At 32.2% G+C, this 24214-nt stretch overlaps 1 protein-coding gene across 1 annotated transcript in view; it reads right to left on the reverse strand.

Moving 5' to 3' along the window:
* Positions 1-24214, reverse strand: part of LOC130449262 (O-acyltransferase like protein) — a 94534-nt gene that overhangs the window by 12073 nt on the left and 58247 nt on the right. Inside the window, exons 2-9 of the mRNA XM_056786966.1 lie at positions 21063-21224; positions 16780-17000; positions 14009-14217; positions 13518-13591; positions 10215-10399; positions 5848-6177; positions 3554-3747; positions 783-909 (exon numbers count right to left, since the gene is read on the reverse strand). Of these exons, the coding sequence (XP_056642944.1) occupies positions 783-909; positions 3554-3747; positions 5848-6177; positions 10215-10399; positions 13518-13591; positions 14009-14217; positions 16780-17000; positions 21063-21224 (1502 nt within the window). The remainder of the gene's footprint in view (positions 1-782; positions 910-3553; positions 3748-5847; positions 6178-10214; positions 10400-13517; positions 13592-14008; positions 14218-16779; positions 17001-21062; positions 21225-24214) is intronic.

Consider the following 24214-nt stretch of genomic DNA (forward strand, 5'->3'; position numbering starts at 1 on the left):
CTGATAAACATGTGAGTCGATAAACCTTCTCGCCTGTTCTCACTATGGAGGGTGAAGGTACGGAAAACCATACCTGTGCTACAGAAAGTGTCAATCAAATCCTTTACGTTAGGGATGCGGTACTATAGCATGAGTTTTAAGAAAGATAATGACTTCGGCATACTACTTGAGTTACTTTTAATTTTACGTCCACTCGGACAACTTTTTACTGAGCAAATTTGACGATTGTAGTGTGTATTAAAGTTTTGTGATAATTGACTTCATAATTACTTCTTACAAATTCACAATAATTAATTACGTGAATAGTTTAGATTTTGTATACCAATATTTAATTAACGACTCTAGTCATTTGAAATATTGAATTTTCTAACACTGAATACTTCACTCTATCTAAAATAACTAAGTTCATATGATATCTCGTCCGACAAGAGCGCCATTTTGGTTAAATTATAATTTGCCGTCTACAAGCGGACAGTTTTTAAGGTAAGCCTCCATATGAGATGGTCCTCCTTACATCTACCCTCCATAGTTTTCACGTTCTCCGGCAAAGATGGAGAACAGCGCGAGAACTTGAGCAAAATACGCGAATCGGTTCCACATTCGCATTTCTTACATGTTTCTTGCGTTCCCGCGAAAGTGTAGAGGGGCCTTTAGCATTCAGTCACTAAGACATATTGTGAAGATCGGCAATCAGATTTTCTATGATTTGTACAAAACATTTTAGCTTCGTGGAACTAAATATACGAGTATTACCTGTCATTAACTCAAATAAATTCTTTTACCTTGGTGAAACTGAGATTAGAGAAATTCCTCAAAATGTATCCCAAAAATATACCCATGATATAGACAGTAGCTCGGTGGGCTGGCAGAATATACATGTGATCAGCTGTATCAAATAATTGTTGGATCCTACAAAAAAAAAAAACGTTTGGTAAGAAGAATTAATGAATTTAATTTGCTTAAAAGTCATCTTTTCATAATATACTATAATATACTGCTCGAATAAAACGTCTTAACAATCAAACCAGTTTAAATTTGAAGAATCGGCTTTTGGATCCAGAGATTCAAATGTAGGTCTTACGAACACCCGTACGTAAGTTATGAGAAGGATGTTTTGTGTTCTTGCGTATAAGGATTTTATCGGACCGTCGAATTGGGCTAAAACGGATATCTGAAGCACTGAATATTCCATTCGAACGCGTTCACGTCAATTTGGACATGAGAAAAATTACTGCAAATTGGATCCCCAAATGTTAGAATGTTGACCAAAAGCGTGCAAGGGTTCGATCTGTGCTCCATTTGAAAACGATGTAGACTTCTTAAATCGAATTGTTACTATGGATGGGACTTGGGTACATTTCTACGATACAGAAACAATAGTTACAACAGTAACAATTGATGGAATGGCGACACTCTGGTTTTCCAAGACCTAAGAAGTTTCGTGTCTAAAAATCTGCTGGAAAAGCTCTTATTCCCGTTTTTTGGGATTGCCATGGAGTAATCATGATTTGATTTTTTGGATAAGGTGTTTTGTTTTTGCAGGACAACGCCCCTGCACACAAATCTCATGTTGCTATGCAAAAAATTCGTTATTTGGGGTTTTAATTACTAGAACACCCCCCTTATTCACCAGATTTGGCTCCGTCTGATTATCATCTCTTTCCTCAATAGAAACAAAGTTTAAATGGTCGTAAATTTTCTTCCACCGAGGAGGTAATAAAAGCTGTGGAAGTCTGGTTTGCAGAGCAAGAAGAAACATTTTTTTTTGGAAGGTCTAGAGATGTTGTACATCCGCTGTAATAAATGTAACCAATTAAGAGGAGAGTATGTTGAGTAATAAAATATTTTGACATTTTGAAATTTTGTTTGGTTCTATAGTAGGCTAAGAACTTTCCAATATATCCTCGTAGATAAGTGTGTATCAAAAATTGAAATAATCTTATAAGGGAATTTCGTTTCCAAATTTCTCCACCCAATTTTATTATATTTATAAATCAAGTGAAAGTTTAAGCCATCAAACCACATTTGAGCCCTTTATTCTAAAATTTTCTATTATCTCTTCTTTTTTGCAAGTTTTTCGGGCAGAAATTAATCTTTCAATTTCAATTGACAATTAAAGTTTTTTCCATAGTTTTAAGGATTCTTTTACATAGTAACTAACTGCCCTGGCAATCTGTGATAATTTGTTTGCACGTAACTCGGGTTTAATTTACAGAGATCCCGTAACAGAAAAATGCTCAATGGAATATTAAGCAAAACATTGGAAATTTACTTATGAAGTTCTATTCCTACGTTGCTTCTCACAAAAGTATTTATAAATCGTTGAAAAGCTTACACTGTTGTCTTTTTTTCAGCATAGTTTCTTTTTTGAAGACAGTACTCCAGCTTTTGTATTTTTAAATCTAAGAAGTCTCCCGCCAAACCGTTAAATAAGCGTGTACTCTATACTCGGACTTTATCGTCGCTCTTGAAACGTGTTCCCTTTGCTTGAAAAAGAGATTGAGTCCTAGCTCGGAGGGGGATGGGGAATCATTCCACTCAAATCTCCCCAGAAGCTCCTACTCCCGGCGTGGGGTCGAGCGTTGTCGTGAAGAAGCTCTACTCTCATTGTCAGTAGACCTCTCCGGCAATTTTGGATTGCTTTTTGGAGTTTGGACAATATTTCACAATATCTGTCTGAGTTAATCGATGGAAAGTACCCTTTTTGATGCCATAACCTTTCCTGTCGGTTGCGTTTGTTGGAATTTCCTAGGTGGTGGTGAACCAGAGTGACGCCACTTATACTTATATGTTGTTTTATTTTAGAGATGTAATTAAACATCTACGCTCCATTTTCTACAACGATAGGGTCCAGTAACTTTTCCTTGTTGCCTCCCACTTACATTGTTGAAGTAACTTGAAAGCACAGTCAAGGCGTTGAAGCTTCCGGAATGCGTTCCACAAGTTCCCATCTTTGAGCAGCTGTTCTTTATCGTAAACTTCCGTGTTACACTCAATAAAAGTCCGACACCATTTGTAGAGGTGTTGAATGGACATGCACTCTTCATCATAAACTTCAGTCAGTTGCATATGAATATTTACGGGCGGTAACTTCTTCTTGTTTTTCTTCGTCGCACGTTAGGACTTATTACTAGCTGCTTCTAGGATGATAAAGAACAGCTTTCATACCATTCTGATAGTCGGGATATATTCGTTTTTCTTCCTTAGCAATCTTTGCCAGCGAACACTTAGCGACGTGAGGAATCGCGTATGGGTGACCCACTGCATCTTTCCTTGATACTGTATATCATTGGGAATCTAACTTTTGCTAAAACCTTCGGAAAAGATCACTAGGTGTGGCTGTAAGGAGCTCAACTGATACATAAATAACAAAAGGCAATTATTATTGAATACAGATGTTTTATTGCAGAACATTATTTCTCAACCTCTTTACATATCAACAAAGGCAGCCTTGGTTTTTTGAATTGTGTGTCACCTTGAAATTTGTAGAGCTCAAACTTTTGGCAAAAACTTTATGGCTGGTACTTGAAAAAAACAAACAAATACTACTTACGAGGTTCCGAAGTGTACATAATTTGACAATCTCATCGTGTAGGAAACGTAATATCTCATAATCGTTGAAATAGCAGCTAAGGCTATTAATATGATTGATCCTCTCTTAGGCCATCTCCAGATCAAATATATCAAAAGTGGAGACACGAAGAATAGTTGAGTGTCGATTCCAAGGTGATGAGTATGAGTTAGGCACTGAAAACAATATACGTTTATCATTTTGAATTGTTTATAAAGTACAATAAATGAGAAATATGCGAAATATTCACTGAAATGTGTGATATGCATAGAAAAAATATTAAAGATAGAGAGAGTGGCATGAAATTGTACTATCGGACAGAAGACAGAAACAGCATTGGTTTACAATTATCCATCTTTCTTTACTCGCCATTAAATTCAGATCTAGTTATTCTCCTCTTTTGCCATTCCTAACACTTGAAACTTCGACATCATTTCGATTAATTGAGAATAGATTAGAGAGAAATGGAGAGTGGTATACCGATTTTCTTTATCTTTCTGTCAGCCGTTTGGGCTCACTTGAACAAGTTCCCACACCACGATTTCTTTTTCTTTACTATTTTCTCTAGGGTAATATGAAATATGTGGCTAGACAGTCTACGACCACTATACATTTTGTGATGCGGTTGCTCTTCGGTAACATTCCTTGATTTGTCAATTTTAGAGAAGGTATTACTTTGATATATCATTCAGGACCTTGTGGTTGTCTACTTTCAAGAACAAAGCATCTTCTATTTCGACTATTTCGCAGTGTTTTCCAATGTTGGCTAAGTTCATGAATATTTCTCAGTTCAAGTGAATTTTTAATAGTACATCTAATCCGTAACAACTCGAAATTAAGGTAATCTGAATAGTGTGGCGAGTTGCATGTGTGGTATAGGTGGTTGGTGCCATCTCTCGGCGATGTGTGAAGCTATTATTTTTTAGGTGAGACATTTGGTCAAAGAATAATTCGCAATATCTATTTAGCAGTTACAGCCGAGAACAATGATCAATATTGTTCTTAACGGAAATTCCAGATGTAAATTTTAGATCGTTTTGGGAAGTCGTTTCAGCACCTACACCTAGAAGATATTTTGTTCAAGTTCCTACATATCATTGACTTCTTGTGTCTTACTTCCCTATGTATTAGTACTACTCCTTCAAGGTATTTAAGCCTCGTAGATGCTCTGCTGCTTCCATGGATGCTCACAGAATTTGCAGTTATCATGCTCTGTCATGCCCATCGTATTAAGGTGCTATTTGACGGGGCAGTAACCCGTCAAGAGGCCGACCATCAATTTCAGAACCTTCAAGGCCACTATCTGAGAGGATTTTTATGTGCTATTTAACCATCCTTCTAGCACTAGCTATTGAGGCAGTTATAGCCGTGAACAATGATCAAGATTGTTCTTAAGAAAAGTTACAGGTGAGACGATTACTATATAAAGATGTTTGGTCACGACCTGAGGTCAGTTTGTATCTAAGAGTAGCAACAATGTTTTGCCTCCTGTGCTAGTCCTTTTTGAGTCTATTTCATTGCTATGGTACTTTGCTTTGCTTTGTGTATTCTAGCTAATATTCTAGTTGGTATATTTTAAATGGTGTCATAGAAATCTCGTCACGTTTTATTTTTGGATTTACGCAGTTCTCTGTAGTAGTTGTTGTTCTATACGAAGTTTTATCGTCCATTTTCAGGTTAAAAACTAATCTGGTCTCTTTCACCTGAAATGTACCAGGCAATGATTCCATCTGGGTAAATCTCGCTTGGTTATGATAACTTTAAGTGCACAATTATTTTCGTATGCCGGAATTATTATTTGATTAGTTTCTGTGGCTAGTTTTTTAAGCTAAGTTTTCGCTTCACGCACCGCTTAGCAGCCGATTGTGCCTCACTTTGCAGTTATGAAGTAGTAACCGTAGTAACCCCAGCTATTGTTTTTTTATATATGGATATATCTTCATGTATAGTTTATTCTTATTTCAGTTTTAAATAAATCAAATTGTGTTTAACCGTTGCTTCGTTCTCTTATACAACTCCGTGCCTCAAAAGCTTCATAAGGAGCATTAGCAGCAAATACCCAGGTTGCAAAGCAGGTATGGAAGAGGAGTCCAAGGATATGCACAAAAATACGCTAAGTAATTTAGAGCGTCAGCGACACTAAGAAGATTGATTTAAATAACATTATATATGACTTATAAATCAACTTGTAGTTCAACATTTGAAATTAGTTGGAGCATGTAAAAAACATTTCAGGTTTTTAGCTCTTTTATACCTACTTATAATTACCTACTTACCATATCTTTAAATCCAAAGTAGTTGTGTATGAATAATAAATTTCTCCACCAATACTTTTTACATATATCCGAATGATGAGTTACCACTAAATTCCATAAAGGCCCACTGTCAATGTGAGGTAATATGAAAGTACAAAAGGCTATCAAAGCCATGAATGTTGGTAGTATTCTGAATAGTCGAGTTGTGTACTCTTCGATAATATTGATCTTCTGAGTTTTTTGTAGACGTCCCAGTAACGAATACGTGGTTAACATGCCGGATATCATGATGAAAGGATCCGTATAAAGACTAGCCGCTCTGCCTATTACAGAAAACGGTCTGGAGATAAACTGTAAATATGAAATTTAATAAATATTTTGACCACCATCAATTCTAATTTAGTTCGTGTTCGTCAAGGGTGTTATTTAGAATGGAACAGTCGGTTAGATGAAAAGTTTATATCAACAAAAATGGTAACTACGTAGAGTTTAAAACAAAAGAAATATAAAAGAAAAGAAATAAAATAATGGTTCATCCACACGTCTATCTCTGACATTGAAGCGATACGTCGTCTTTACATCTTTAGAAAAAACTGCTGCCACTGCACTTTTGACAACTGAATGGGTTTTCGGAAATCAAGATCAGGTTGACACGATCAAAATGTTTGAAAATTATCGAGCCTTTTACGAGTGATTTTTGCACTTGTTTGGCTTTTCAATATAAAAGTAGCTCGTTTGTGTAGAAATTTGTTCAAAATGTTTGTGGTTCAGTAAATCACTGATGACTGTTCAGTAAGAATTATTAAAAGAACTGAAATCTGTTATACAATGGTTTATGAACAAACATTACAAAGTTGCAAATGTCTTAAACAAAAGTAGTAAAAATTTTTGTATGGTGAGTTTTAAATTTGGAATAAACACTGAAAATTTGATAATCAGTAACACGAATCGAAATCACGGTCTAGGTAGTTAGGATCAATTGTTAAATTATCTTCCTGATCTAGTATCATAGTTTCCGGAAAGTTCTAAAGTGATTTTAAATTGAATTACATCAAACTTCTATCAGACATAACACCTAAAATCTCTCACGAATGAAGGTTTTATCGATATTTTTGTTTGAAGGTTACTCCAGTACCTTTTAGAAAATAGAAAATTCTGGAAATTTTTTCCAGGTATTTCTGTACACATCAAAAAGATATAATTAGATCTTTTATCTATTGAAAGTGTTGCAATGAAACACAAACAGCAATAAATTTTGTCCTCAAACGCTTGGATGGAATGAGATAGAATTTAGAAGCGTTTTCTTTGTGGCTTTTCTATTGCTCTTTTTTGGTCAACCCATTTACTAGTATTATTTATCTATTGCGTAACTGGAAAATAGTTATTAGTAAGACAGTAAAACAGTTATTAGTAAGAGTATTCTCAAGAATACCAGAACAAACGATCAATTTCTTTGGATTCAGTAGGACAATTCGGATTGATAGAATTGAATTTGATAGAAAAAGTTTCTGATTTCGATTTTATTCATTCCTATAATGAATTATAACTTAAGCGTAAGCTTAAAATCAGTAGAATCAGTTTAATATACAATTGAAAGTGAAATTTGAATGTTCTCCATCATTTCCATGTATGGAAAAAATTCCATTCAAAGTTAAAGGTAAAAAAAATGCGATTATCAGCAAAACGGTAAGTGTTATCATAAAAATACCTTAAACAAAAATTGTAGACCATAAAATTATCTACAAAATATGTATCAATTTTTTTTCCTACGAGCTACCGTTTCTGAGATATAACGATCCAAAAAGTTGTAAAAGTTGTCGTATTTAATGGTTTCGCCAATATATTTTCAGTAGTAAACTTTTCTTACAATATTGAAATGAACCGAGACTTGATTTGAGTATTTGTAAGAAATTATTAATTGACAAAGATGTTGCTAAAGTTTGACGATGTTCTTCAGCAGCTTTAGCATTTCTCGTGCAATCATTATAGCCCTTGAATACTACAATAAATCTGAAACATAACTTTTACAACTTTTTGAATCGTTATATCTCAGAAACGGTGGCTCGTAAGATAAAAAGTATTAATACGTTTTTTGTGGATAATTCTATGATCTACAATTTTTGTCGAAGGTAGTTTTATGATAAAACTTATCGTTTTGCTGATAATAACGAAAAACTGATTTTTTTCACATTTAACTTTGAATGAAATGTTTTCCAAACCTGGAAATGATGAGGAACATTCAAAATTTACTTTAAATTGTATTTTAAAAAATTTCACTAATTATCAGCTTGATGGGAATTCATATAGCTGCACTCTTCTTTTTTGGTCTAATTTGACCGGACCGGAATATCGCTACTTTGAACTATATACAAGTTGTAAGAACGTATAATTGAAGAAACTGATGTGAAACAGAGAAATTGGTAAGCATGATAAACATAGTCAAGAATATATATGTGAAAAGAGAGAAATGACTACGAGTTAACGGAAAAATAACAAAGATATTCGTAACTGACGGGGAAGAAAGAAAAGGAGACGTTCTAAGCTTGTTATTATTCCTATTAATCATAACCAAAATAGCTGAATAAGTGAACAAAGAAGAAAAGAAAACCCATATAGGGCATGTGATTAATATTTGTTAACACATAAGAGGAGCTACAAAACAGAATAGATGAACGGAGCAATATGGACTTCAAATGAAGATAAAATAGATAGGAATAATGAAAAAAATATCAAACATACTAGAATGAACAGAGAACTAAAGACTTCAACAAGCTTAAGTATCTAGGGACAATCGTAAGATCAGATGGAAGAATTGACGAAGAGGTAGTCAATAAAATAATATCCTTTATCCTGTGGCACGGTACAGATCATTTTTCAACGAGAAAGAGGTGATAAAACTCACAAAAACGGAAATCTACGAATCAAAATTACTACCAATGCTGATCTATGATTGCAATTTCTAAGTAATAACCAACATATTGAAGCTAAAAATAACAAAGTGTAGAAAAAAAATTAATAGCAAGGATGAAGAGACTAGATGAAGTAAAGAATGACATAATTAGACTTGAATCAAATATATTGAGTCCACATTGGATACATAACGAGAATTATGGAACAATTGCTCTAAATGGAAAACGGAGGAAAAGAAGCAGACGCAAAGTTAAATGGAATAAGAGGATAGCAAATAACCTGGTAAAAAGAGAACTGCATTGAAGACGGGCTAGACAGGAAACAAAGGAGAAACACGATGCAGAAGAAATATGGTAGTATAGGATTCAGGTAAAATAGACTTTAAATCACTAATTTTTCATTACTAATATCAACAAAGATTGATTTTTACTAAGTTTAATATATTCTTAATTTCTGCTCTGTTCCAGGTACCAACATTTCATAAAATTTTGAAAATATATTAGTTTCAAAATCAAGAAAAACGGTTTCCACTGTTGGGAAAAGAAGAATAATTTCGGGTATTGATTAAACAATAAATACCCAACAAAACAATAAAATGAACCGAGAAATATTTCATCTTGTCCCGGAAGTTTCTCATCTAATAAAATGATCTGTGAATAGCTATTTGCTTTTAAAAGAGGGCATATTAACACCGGACATGCTGAACTTCTTGAACTGACTCTACTCTACTCTAAAAATGTTCAATAAAATCGAATATACAATATTTTACATATACATGTAAAAAAGTTGTCCACAATGTGGATCGCGCGATTTTTTAATGCTGACTAAAAGCACGGTTGCAGTATAAAATCCAAACGAAAGTTAAAATATCTTTGTCACACAAATAAGTTTTTGTTTTCAGAGAAATTAACTGAGTTACGTTAAAATTTATTACTCCAAGTGCCATATTTACCTAATCTGACCCCCTCTTATTTGTTTCTGTTCTCAAACTTGAAAAATGGTTTAATGTCAATCCTTACAAACAAAAGAAGAGACAATGACATAGACAAATGCGTATTTTGTGGAGCAAAAAGGTTAGTTTTTGAAAGATAAAATCACATAAAGATATAAAATGGACGTGATAAAGATGATTGTGACTGTGATCTTTTTAGAATCATTACACAGTAGTTTCTTCTTTGCTTAAACGATTTTTAAATCCACTCGTAATTTCTTTGAATGTATTTTTTGTTGTTTCCTCAATTAGATTCAGTAAGGAGTCCACACAAATATAGGTATAAGGAATATTGTTTTAAAACCACGTAAACAAGTACTTTAAATTTGAATTTTTAAATATCACAAGCATTTAATATTTTGAAAACCACAGTCCAAGGTGTTAATAAATGGAGAAAAAAACTGGTAATTATGAAAATGGGTGATTCTTAACTTCAATATTCTACTACAAACTTCTTAAAAAGCCTTTTGGTCGGTTTAATACTAACCTCAACATATGCTGTTCGATTAGGTGCTGGTTGGAAGAAAGCCGCCATTGATTTATGTGAGGCTAATAAAAAAAGGGCATTCAAACATCGAATTCCATGTACAGCTTCTATATCTCCTGGTGGTCTTGTTAAAGTTATACTAGATAAGAAATTATTCTTCAAAGAGAAAGCCATGATCCATTTATCTGAGAACATTAATGATTAGTTTATTTCCCAATAAATGAACTTGTTTTTCAAATAATGTTTGTTTGATTCGAATTTGGTATCAAAAGCATGCAAAATATTGAAGGTGCATTTTTATGAATAATAATGATTGACAACACAGATCTAAACAAATAATTCTATTCGAGATACAAATGATGTGACCAAATCTGACCAAATCTGACCAAACAAAACATATCTAATCACAATTAAATTCCTAAATAGTCGTCGTTTTTACGGCCTTATTGAACAGTACATAAAATTCTCATAATAGTTTGAACTAGGCACAAATAAATAATTAATTGTCAAATAGAATACCCAGTAACTGAGTGAGGGGTCATATATTATCCAAGTACCCTGTATATTTACTTCGTTCAAATGAATACGATTTGTTTATTTTTCTTGGGAAAGATGTAATAAAAAATAATTTGTGAATGGATTTCTTAGCGCTGTTTCTTTCTATCAATGATAGTCTCAAAAATTTTGTACAATAATCTTAGAATAACCAAATATGGTGCGAGGATGTTCCCAGAAGTACCTGACCTGACCTTTAGATGGCGTTAGTACTTGTATTAGAAAGTACACAATCCAAACGGCATATGCTTCAAATTTGAAGACGTTACATTACTCAATATTTGTTTGGCAGCCATTAATAATGAACATTTTCAGAGAATTTGTGAACATGGAAAAAATTAGTCATCGTTATGTGATGCAATACTTTTATTGGAAAGTAAGCTCAACCAATATAAAAGCTGAACTAGATTCTACTCTGGGTGAGACTTTTAACGGCGAGTATCATGTAAACTTATTGCAACGTTTGAGCGAAACAATCAAACAAAACGTCCGCATTTGGCTAAGATGAAAGTGATGTTCCATGAAAACGACGCACCAGCTCACACATCCGTTATTGCAATGCCCAAAATTATAGAATTAAAGTTTAAATTGCTACCTTATGTACCTCATTTAGCTCCGTTGGATTATTTTCTGTTACCAGACTTGAGAAAATGACTCGGTGTCAAAGATTTTCCAACAATGAGTCGGCAGTTAATGGCTACTTTGAGAAGCTTGACAATTCTTATTATAAAAAGGCTGTCGAACTCATTAAACATCACTGTGAGAAGTATATGGAGCTAAAAGGAGATTAAGTTGAAAAAAATAATTTTTTTTCCAAAATTTTCTTATTTCCTTTGTTGGGCCAGGTACTTATGGATCCGTCATCGTGAGACTTTGCTTAACGCCGTTTTGTTTAGAGCGGTTTCGGCTTTAGCTCTCTTCTATTTCAACCCGGGGATTCCCCGAAATTGTGCGCAGCGCTAGGTTTCCAAATATGTACATAACATATCCGAAACAATATAGTTGTGTCTCTTGTTTGGTGCGATGCTGTACGGACGCATTTTTATCATTTGAAATATTCGTTGACATTTATTAATACTATAACGATTAATACAGTATAATATAATGAGAAAGTAACCTGAAAAAGTATTTTACCGGAAACTATAATGCAAGTGATTAGAATACTAAAATCTGGTGAACGGCAATCTCAGATTAATGCTGCAATGAATAGGGCAACTTCAATAATAAAGCAAAGATACTGTCATCTCTGATGGCAATTATTTCAAGCTCTGCAACTCGAATTATCTATTCTAGAAATAACATAGAGGAAATGGAGAAACGACTGTCTAAATGGAGTGCCGACAAATTTGGATGCAATAAGCCATTGAGCCAATTCATTATCATGTAAAAAAGAATTTTTAATCACATTCAGGCTGAGGTAAGTGACTTAGGTGCAATTTTCATTACTAGTCGAGAATTGTTTAATAGATTTAAATATCGAAATAATTGTCACAATATGAAGATTATAGGAGAAACAGTGTTCATAAAAAAGCAACGGCTGAAATCTTAACGATATTAAAAACAATAATTGAACAAGGAAATTATCCTCCAGAATTATTGGTTTTTAATGTTGATGAAATAGACTAAAACGAATATTTCTATCACTTGAAGAGAGACAAGTACCACTACTAGTTTACGCAAAGGTGAAGAGTGGCATAACTGCATTTTGGGGATCTAATAAAAAATCATAAAAATTTTCAGAATTTGTTCACTCAACATTTCCACCCGTCTGCTGAACATTATCGTCAAATTGAAACACTTAAACAAAGAGCACTACTTCAAGCCATTCAACAAATTTACTTGCGGTGAACATTTAAGCAAAGGAGAAAAAAACAAAAGGAGACGAGAAACAATCAATAGGGAATTCAGGAAAACTACAATATCATAAATGCTATAGAAAATATAAATCATCTTCCTTGGAATGAGATAACAGAAAGATCTTTGAAAGAAGTATGGACGAATATTTGGTCAGATTAAAGAAGGACCGAATATATCTAAATAAAATAGTGGAATTAAGGAAACAAACCGGTTTAGATGAGGTGAATGTGGAAGACGTCGAACAAATAGTTCAAGAAAGCTAGTCTTTATAATTATGAATTCGTGGAATTAATTATGCAGGAAGAAAACAAAAATATTGATAGTAGATAGATGGAAGATTCTTTGGATAGGATTTGTGAAAAGGTGTTTCACCACTATAACTGAAATTGTGGACCAATTCGTTAAAAATGATCAAAATTTGAGAAAAATAATGAAAATTTTGACATAACTTCAAAAGCAAGACGGGGTCTTATAGATGCATTATCAACTTATCAACAATTATTAACAAAACGCAAAGAGAAAAATGCAAACTACATTAGATGCCTTCTTGACAAAAAGGCAGAAAATTGAAAACAAAGAATAGACTGAATGATCTGACTGACTGAATTTTATTTGTTTCTATAAGTATATTCGTTTATATTGTTTTTATTTTCAAAAGTATTAAACTATTGACTTTATGTTCATTAGGAAAAAATAATTTCTAGATCTATCACCAATTTTTTATCTATCTTCCCCTAACCCCATTATTCACATGTGAATCCTTTTTTAGCGCTATTTCACCGTACGCTCTACTTTGATGGAACATATCGGTTGCGTTGAGCGGAGTTTTACTGTATTTTTATTTATTTGCCAGGAAATGAAATCTCAACATTCATAATTCACGAAACTTACCTTTTTCTCCAAAAGATAAAATATCATATAAAGTTGCTACACATTCCCATACTATGATGAATCCAAAGATAGCTCTGAAAACAACAAATTTCAAATTGTGACATCAAAACAAATACGAAAAACTACAAATTACGAGAATGTATTGATATCTAGTTAGCCTAGACCAGTTCCATGCATAAACAAAATATTGCGTTACCATAGCAAACCAACAATAACTTATTAGAAGTGTCAGTATAAAGTTTGACGTCAAAAAAGTGAACCAGAGTTACGCAATAAATTGAATGAATTGTCCACCGAAATTTTGAAAATCGAAAAATTGGAGTATCGAGTCATCATCAAGTACCTGAATTTAAAAGGGTTAAGAGCACATTTACGGAGATATGTTGAGTAATAAAATATTTTGTCATTGAAATTTTGTTTGGTTCTATAGTAGGCTAAGAATTTTTCAATATATGCTCGTATATGTTAAATGTTAACAATGTTAAACTTACATGGTTATGTACAAAGAAGTAGGATATTTGACGACGGTTTTCTTTTGACACATACTAGGATCTACTTCGTATCGGATTTCAAATTCGGTACCATTTAATATATTCTGCACGGTTTTCTTCAAACCCAATTCTACATCTTTCGCAGTACAGCTATCAGGAACACATAAAGCCCAATTTATTGATGAAAAACGAGGTACACGATGACCGGGCTAAAATTATGTTCTATTATAGAGAATATTCTAATATATAATAATGATTATCACATTTACAAATGACGGAAAAGCAACTTAACTCGTTGAGCTCCGGTGCGGTCCATAGGTCCGCAAATGAGCTTTCCCCGCAGCCCTAAGCAGTCCTATGAACCCCAAGAGGTACTTTATTTCAAACTGCCTCCACGGCCTCCGCCACGACCGTATTTAAACGTGTGAAAGAAAATAGCTTGGAAGCAAGGCCATCAAATGTTTTAATGATATTATTTAAATATTAATTTTATTATCGTTAACAAAATTTACTAATAAATCTAAAGTATGTCGGTTGTCTATGTTTAAAAGGTGTTTGAGGTTCAGAGGTAGGGAGTAGTTTTGTTTAACAAGTAACTGCACCAAATTGTTTGTTTTATGAATGTGATTGCTGCATCCAGAAAAATGTGATTGTGATCAGCAAAAGACTTATTATCGCAGGTACAGGTTGATGATTGTATAATACACAGCTTAGCAAGATGGGCGGGATATCTCCCATGACCAGTCTTCATTCTAAGTATAGATGCTGTGTAAAATTTCGGGGTTGTGTATTTAAAAAGATAGTTTAGGGTTGAGAGTGAAGTAGGATGAATTTGAAAAGTCCAAGAAAGTCTTAGTCCTTGAAATATTAACCTACACTTGGTCCATTTTTTTTTATGATTTTCATGTTTTTCATATTTTTTTGTTCTCCTCGACATAATTCAAATAAAATTTTATTGAAATTTTAATTTCTGCTACCTTTAGACCACCTGTACCTGTACCTGTTAAGAGTATAAAAAATGACGATTTTAAAAAACTGTTATTGCAATCACAATTGTTTGTTTTTCCGCGAAACACGGATTACAAGAATATGGTTTTCCAAAGCAAACACTATAACTTTGGATTTTCCAATAATTTATTTCTCAATATTTTCCACTGCACCCTATAGAACCTCTTCTCTTCTTTTTACTTAAACCTTCTTTCTTGTTTTGGCGTTAATGCCGTAGTTTCTTTCTTCAGTAACTTCTCTGTTACAATTATTTAAAAATCAGAAATTCCTTCATCCTTTTTTGTTATTATTTTATGAAGAATATGAGCATTTACCATTGCTGTAACAAATAACAAATAAATTTTCCTATACATCTTCAACGTCCTTCTTAAAGAAGTGTTCTAACTTGTCATTTGATCAGAGAAATCTACAGAAAATTTTCCTTTGTTATAGTCGACCAAAGCTGAGGCTTCATAAATACTCCTGATCTTCTGTTAATGCTTGCTGTCTCAACAGCATGCTTTGTAGAAAGCTTATCCTGCCATTTTAATATTGTTATTTCTTTTTCGTTTTCTTAGTTTGTAATTTTCCTCACTTAGTATTGACACGCGTATTTCTGAATGTTTCAACATAAAATAAGTAAATATTACCTCACCCACAAGCATTATCTTTGAACTCATATATTTTTCAAAACACATTTGTGTACACTTTATATAAAAACAGAAAACAAAGGATAAGAATAACAAACAAAAATTTGTTTTTATTTTTCTATACTGCACATAGTTTGTAGCTTTTCCAAGAAATATAATGAAAAGATCTATTTCGATTAAAAAGAACAAAAAATGATGTTTCTTGTGTGCCGGCCATAGGATCGCTCTGGGACCTGGGCAAATTTTCCCTCATGTCCAAAGAGAGCATAAGGACCGCACAGAAAAACATTGTTTTCTCGCACTTTTTGAAATAAATTTTCTCTTAATTTTTCCTTGGGTAGAAACCCCACAGGAAGTTTAAAAACATAAAAATATCTTTTGGCCTAGGGGAAAGTTTATCATGTCTGGTTGGGGCTCAACGTGTTGAGCAGATTCCCTTAAAGTACTCAACACACTGCTTACTAATACCACTAGAACAGTACTAAGGTAATCGCTGTTTAAATATTTTCCAAAAGCACAGTAAAGATTTGTAGAAGATATTTTTGCTATATGTGTGAAAATTCCTATGCATCAAATTGAACATGTGGTAACTTATAAGACTTGAAATTCATGAAGAGTACAACTATAACTTGTGTAAGTATCCATCCTTACACAAGTTTATTCGGTAAACTTCCGATTATATCGAGAAAGCAGTTACTGAAAAGAGACTTGAAGATGCTAAGAAAACATAAACATTCAGAGAAAGAGATACGAAAATAATGGAAAAAGGTGGTCGCATCCACCTAAAAGAATTTTTTTGGGAAATTGGGAAACTTGTCACGTTTTATTCTATTGGCAAACTCTATTCTATTATTTTTGATACGGATATAGTCTCGTTTTGGCAACATTTTCAATTAGAATTTGAATTTTTACTTATACTATCTTGAAGAATACCTAAATAAAATCTATTGATCTCACATCTACAGTTTATTTAGTTACATAGGTGTAGAAAACGACGAAGTGCTTCTTTAGAACATAGTTTGTGCTTCATATTGATAATAGCTCTAACGCATATATGAACTATTCACATGTGGCAATCTCTAAATTATTAAGACTAAAACAACTTTCCTAATAAATATTCTAGAAGTTACTTACGTCTTCAAGTTTACTTTTGAAATGATTATGTGAGTGGATGAGTTGATACAGACCAGCCAAATAAGAGCTTTTCGGATTTTCAACTTCTATAGAAGCTAAACAATATTGACCTTGGATACCATGCTTTTGCGAAAAAGCGTCAAGGCACATATCGAAGTCTCCGAATTGATTGATGTTACCATTCAAAATACCAGATGGTAACTTAGCTGTTGAGTCGTACACTGAAAATAGAATAAAAGATATTTGTAAACTACAATTTAACCATCACCCATAACAAAACGATTGTGCTTCGTTAATATATGTGTTTCTACGGGGTGATTCATTAAGAATGTCCAATCTCTGAACTGTAGATTCGAGACCTCAAAATATGATGATTCTGCTCAACATGCCTTATGCAAATATTGCTATTTTTCGAGATACGGGGTGTTCAAAGTTTAAATTTAAATTTTGATTTTCGTAATAATTTTTTATGTTTTCACAATTTCTCTTTGAAAATTGGCAATTTTATGTTTTTTGGCATGAGGAATCATAATTTGCACTCTAATTTAACATTGCTAATAGAGGTCGCTAGTTACACTTGTTTGTGTTAATTAAATCAAGGTAAACTTTTTTTGGGTTAAACTTACAACTAAAATAATAAAAAGCGTTAAATTCTACAAAAAAAGTTACTCTTCTTTGATTCGTGCAACTCAATCGGTTATCGAGTTATTTGCTTCTAAAAAATTCAATAAATTTTAATTTTTTTGCAAGAAAAACAAAATGTTAACCCCGATTTTTTGAATACAATTATTTTTACTGATGAGGCAACATTTACCAGACGAGGAATATTTTCAGCACGAGTTTAAGGTTAACATTTGGTGTGGTGTAATATGTGGGTATTTAATAGGTCCTTTTGAACTGCCAACCAATTTAAACGGACCTCTTTATTTAGATTTTCTTCAAGAACATTTACACGAACTACCAGAGGATATACCTCTCGCTTTTATGACAAAATATGTAGTTTTTGCACGACGGAGCACCACCACATTATTCTTTACAAGTTCGTCAATACTTAAACGAACAGTTTCCGCATAGATGGATTGGTCGTGGAAGTGAGTTTGCTTGGCCACCAAGAGGCCCTGATTTAAATCCTTTGAATTTTTCAATTTGGTCGCAAATGAAGGCATTATTTTACAATGAAAAAATTACTCCTCTTCTATAACTGCGACGGAAAATAGAAGAAGCCGCGGATGTATTTAAAAATAATAGACAAGGATTATTTGATATTAAGAGATCTTTACGAAAGCGGATCATGGTGGGTATTTTGAGCATTTGCTTTGAAGTTTTTTATTTTTGCTTACAAATTTGTTATTGTTACATATTTAAGGAATAATAAAATTTTTTATGAAAAAATTAACATTTATTGATCTTTTTAGAAGCAAATAACTTGATAACCGATTGAGTTCACGAATCAAAGAAGAGTAACTTTTTTTTTGTAGAACTTAACGTTTTCAATATTTTTTTATTATTTTAGTTGTAAGTTTAGCCCAAAAAAAGTTTACTTTGATTTAATTAACACAAACAAGTGTAACTAGCGCCCTCTATTAGCAATTTTAAATTATAGTGCAAATTATGATTCCTCACGTCAAAACGTAAAATTGCCAATTTTTAAAGAGAAATTGTGAAAACATAAAAAATTATTACGAAAATCAAAATTTAAACTTTGAACACCCCGTATCTCGGAAACTAGCAATATTTGCATAAGGCATGTTGAGCAGAATCATCATATTTTGAGGTCCAGAATCTACAGTTCAGAGATTGGACATTCTTAATGAATCACCCTGTATATTCGAACGACAACGCTGTAGCACAAAGAGATCTCAATAAATGATTCATTTTGACATAGGAATAAGAACCCCTATGGGGCCTAGTTGCTGAGATATAGGGTATTCAAAATTGTAAATCAAATAAAAAATTTACCATAAATCAGGAACGCCGTCAATTTTTTTCTCAAATTTGGTGACCAATATGCTTCCAACTAACCAACTAATAGGTTAGCTGTCACCTTCATCCCCCTATTTTTTACGCCATTGGAGCAAATTTTGTTTTAAATTGCCTGATTATTTTTACTTAAAAACCAATGACCTTTTAGCATCTAAACAAAAGTCTGCAGGTAATTATATACTACACAATATTTCTAAATTATAATCTAGTAGGCACGTGTCATATTTTTGATAATTCGCGAGACTTTCTTTATTTGACACGATTTTCCAAAATATGTGTTGTATACCGACGAGGCTATATTTACTCAAGCTGCGGCAGAAAACAAAACGGTATAATAAATGTATTGAAGTAAGCGACTAACAGTTTGAACAATTGAGATTATGAATGATTTTCATTTGTTTTGAACTACTTACGCTTAGTCATTATTAGAAATTAAATGTTTAATTAATTAATTTGTAAATTACTTACGTGCTTGCAGACTTGTTTAGAGGCAAATTTCTACATCACTGTTCATTTTAGTTCCAATTCAGCAATTTAAAACAAAATTAAAAAAAATAATTTGATTCTGTGGCGTAACCAATAGGGGGATAAAAGTGATAACTAACCCTGACGGTGCGCCACTGATTAAATTTTTCCAAAATTTGTTTGTGTCAAACTATTACTTCATTAAAAAGTATATTAGTGACCAATTTCGAAAAAAAATTTAAAGGCGTTCTTGATTTATGGCCAATTTTTGATTTTGATTCAAAATTTTGAACACCCTATATATCAGCAACTAGACCCCGTGGAGGTTCATATTCCTATGTTAAAATTAATCATTTATTGAGATCTATCTGTGGTAGAGCGTTGTCGTTCGAATATAGAAACATCCTGTATATAACTAATGCGTCGCGATTAAATTGTCTGTCATATTGACAGATTCGGTAACTAAAACTTACGTTGAAGTGTATGCAAAGTTAACAAAAACTCAGAATTATATTTTAGACCTCACGGTGATTTTGCTGAGATCATAAAAATTTTGTCTAGGTGCTCCGTAATTTTTTCAAAAGGTTTGTAAATCTTACATGCTTTCACTTTTTTATTTTGATGTATGCCAGAGAAAAATAGTTTTCGTCGACTCTATATCAAAACTAATTTGAGGTTCATACCTCTATAACTGAAGTTACTGATAGTTTTAGATAATAATTTGTATCGTGTCGTGATCTATTTGTGAAAGATTTTGTGCAAGAGACCTGTGAGAATTATAATTAATCCATCCATTATGAATTCATGGGATACTGATAAAGTTTAAACTTACTTCCACATAATTTAGTTGGAATACGAATTCAAACACTGACAAAATTCATCTGTTAACCTATAGTTTTGTTCCATTCATGATGATACCAGTTGCACAATATTGAGATAAATATCTTTTGAGGAAATTAACGTAAATGTGTCATTCAAATATGGAATTGCAAATTCAGAATACATAGCATGAAAAAACGTGATTATTTTCCAATAAATTCTCCCTTCTTGTCTTTTAATAATTCTCATTTCCAGAAAAGCAACCAAATTTTGATTGTTGAATAGAAGGGACCCGAGTCACCGTAAACAGCCTCCATGCTGAAACTCAGTTTAAGATATTTTTCAAAACCACTTGATTGAGTGATCGTTCGTGCTCTACTATAAAATGGATGGAAGCGGCAAATTGAAGCTTTGTGTGAACCTTTTTTAGACTTGTCAATGACACGTATATAAAGATTTTTGAAAACGCACTCTATTTAATCTACTATATGAGGCTAAGAGATCAGGGACTGACTGCACGTATAGATGTAGCCTGAATTCATTTCAAATTTGTTCTTTCTTTTTAGATATTGAAAGTGTAGAACAATAAATTGAACTCCTAAAACTGAAACGAAAAATTTTACGTATGTACCAAAATGATGTCAGCAATTCTCATGTTCAGAAAGCAAGCATCTGCGATAATCTTTGTGCTTACAAATTAAATGCCTTTGAAAATGACCCAAACGTATCGGAAACGATAATAACTTATGAGCAATGGTTTATTCATGATCCTGATCCTGAAATAAATTCGTTGAATCTATGAAAGAGAAAGAGGTATGTGTCCTAAAGGAGCTAACCCAACCGTTGTAAACAATGCAGGGTTCCTATGGAGCTTATAAACGAGGGGTATACATAAGTAGAAATGTATGAATTGGAAAGATTTGTTATTTGATAGTCAAAATTCAGTTAACATAGTCTAACTAGTTTGATAGTTTAAAATGAAGAGTATGATAAATAGTTTGTATCTTAGTACTTACTTTTTAAGGCCCATATTTGAAAGTTGCGTAGCCCTTGTATGAACTGTTTACTTTGTTTCCTACACTGTGGAGAGATTTCTTCGAAATTACTCAAATCGAATGGGGGCAATCTGGAGAATAAGAAGCTTCCGAGACTGTTTGATGTAGCAAAATGTTCGGAATCTGCAACAAACAGTGAAATATGTTTATTCTGAAAAATTATTTTTTTCTACGGCTATAACACAAAACTGGTGTCTCAAGTGTTAGATTAATGAGGTACATTGTATATCTTCAACTTCATTTTCTTACTTGATGAAACAATGATTGTGTTATAGTGTAGTTTGTTTAAAACGTTCTGAAAAGAATGAAAATATCGTTTCTTTGTTATTCAATGTGTAATTGATATTTTTATTTTACCTAAATGTAAATAATGAATGACATCAAATTAGAAGTTCATGTTGTTTGTTATATTATTTCGGTATTAACTTTCAAAACCATAGAAAAAGTATACTGTATAACTCGTCATGGAATGCTCGACTCATGCTGTGAACTTCATACACGTGAGAAAAGAATATAATTCCTTGCTCGTTAAACAATATACTATTATTTAATATTCTTAATTATTTGTGCCTGTAATCAGTTTATTTTTCCAAACCTTTTTTATACTCAAATTTCAGCTAAACAACAGAAATTTCCTATATGACAGAGATTGGTCTCCACTGAAGGTAAGTGTTTACCTAAGAATAAGTCTCGAGACTAGTTTCAAGCTATTGTCCATCTGCGATCACTTTCAGTCTCGAGACCGCTTCCGGAGACCCATTTCAGTCTCGAGAACTCAAATATTTCATGTCCACCCGAGACTAAGTCTCGAGATAAAGAGTGAGATACTCACAGTGACAAGTTCATTATAAATTATTTTATTCTTATTAATGCTGAGGTTAGAAGATGTACAACAATTTAGAAATTTTATACGGATATCTTTAATGCTATTTGAACTCCTTCTGGATTTAGTTAAGCACCGGATTGCAAAGGAAGACATGAAACTTCAAAATCCTACTGAAGACATATGAATGTTTACATTTCGATTTCTGGATTCAGATAAGCATGATAATTATAATTATTACTCCATTCTATAGATGCTTTGACCTCTGTACCTCTTTTGTTTTTTCTTTTGATTAAAAATCACAATACTCAAGTATCCGACAACATGAACGGAAGGCTGGAGACTCCAGAAGTCTCGAAAACAAGGATATGCGTTTGAGGTTTGAAACTACTTTCGAGACTGTTTTGTCCATAAGTTTATAAATGGATGCTTCTCCAGCTCAAATATTAGAAAATTATTACAAGAGTGGCATATACATTTAATAATGAAGTACGAAACTTCAAATTGAAAAAATTTCGATGGAATATAATAAAAAGTTTGTGTCGTTTTTATTGTTAGTTTCAACAGGCTGCTCCGATTCATTTTATTATAGTAGAACTCGAATGACCACTCACACTCACACAGTTAAGTTGTATTGAAAAATTTTTTACTGGAGGACAGAACATATCTTGAATCAAAAAAACAAACGATGGAATGAAGAAACTACAAGAAGAAATGAGAAAGATCGCAATTGCGTTAGTCGGTCGATTTGGAATAAGGTCGCTTGACTAAAATAGATGTAACTCTCTCAAGATTGTAAATCATGAAGAAAAGAAAAAAAGCCAAACAAAAGAAATATTAAGATCGACATAAATCTTATTAGATTAACTATTATGCATATATATATATATATATATATATATATATATATATATATATATATATATATATATATAATAAAAGTCTGTCACCAATGTATTATACCTGTCATTACATACAGTTCTCAAAACTGGATATTCACAATATAATAGAAAAAAGAGGAAGGCTAGACTGGTAAATGTATATGTTTCTAAATCTTCTTGATTTTAGGTCTCTTCTGTTTCAAAATTAGTTTTTTAATAATTTTTGAAAGATAGATAAAACTGACGTTGCGACTTTTATTTAAGTCGAAATCAAAATATGATATTGACACTATCAATTTGCGTATTCATATTGATCAATAGATCACCTTCATTATGAATATCAAAATAAAAATGAAATCAAACTAGAACTTTGTTCTAATAAAAAAAATTAATTTTTCTTTAGTCCTTACATCCCAAATATATTGCAGTACTCAATCAATCAAATTATTTGTAGTTTTATTAGAATTTACAAAATAGAGCTATAAATTTGACTCAAATTATTTTGGTCTTTTTCAACTTTTGTAGCATTTTCGTTCTGATGAATGTGAACCATTTCTAAAAATCATCATAATCATTACAAAGTAATTAATATATAATATTACTTCTTTTGTTTTTTGGTGTTTTGGTGTTATTGAAATATATATATATATATATATATATATATATATATATATATATATATATATATATATTTATATATATATATATATATATATATATATATATATATATATATATATATATTGAAATAATTCGATAATTGTTGAAAAAGTCCTTGTACATATGGTAAGGAAAAATGTTTTATGTTTTGTTTTTTAATTGATTGTAGTATCGGCTTATCCTTCTTCTTAAATATGTTATTTATCATTTTTCGGATAATTATTTTCTTTCAATGCAGTTTTTACTTTTTGAATAGCTAAGCATCTAAATTCAGAATCTGATAGTTGGATGATCTATCAGCCAAACTTATTATCATTGATCTTTTTTGTGACATGAATTGAATTTTAAATATCTTGAGGACCAAGTTGGTTTCTTATATTGAATTGAAGTTTTTTATTATAAGAATTGAATTTTCAATTTATGTTTTCAATTTGATTCTTTGGTACGGCAGTAATGCAATCATCTACATATCGGAAAGAGAATGGATTAGTTATATCAAGTTTGCTTAGGACAGTTTCCTCAAGATCTTCCATTACCAATCGTGCTATAACACTTGAAATGGAAGCTTCCATACCACAACCATTAATTTGTTTGTATATTTCATATTAAAGTACGTTGTTGTAATTGTGAGTTCTATAGCTTTTATAAATTCGTCCTGAGGTATTTCTGTTTCAATTTTTTATCAATATATCATCCAAGAAATAAGAAATTGAAGATATGCATATGTATACATACAGTTGGAAACGAAA

Source organism: Diorhabda sublineata, chromosome 10 (genome assembly GCF_026230105.1).
Source record: "Diorhabda sublineata isolate icDioSubl1.1 chromosome 10, icDioSubl1.1, whole genome shotgun sequence".
In the NCBI taxonomy this organism is placed as follows: Eukaryota; Metazoa; Arthropoda; class Insecta; order Coleoptera; family Chrysomelidae; genus Diorhabda; species Diorhabda sublineata.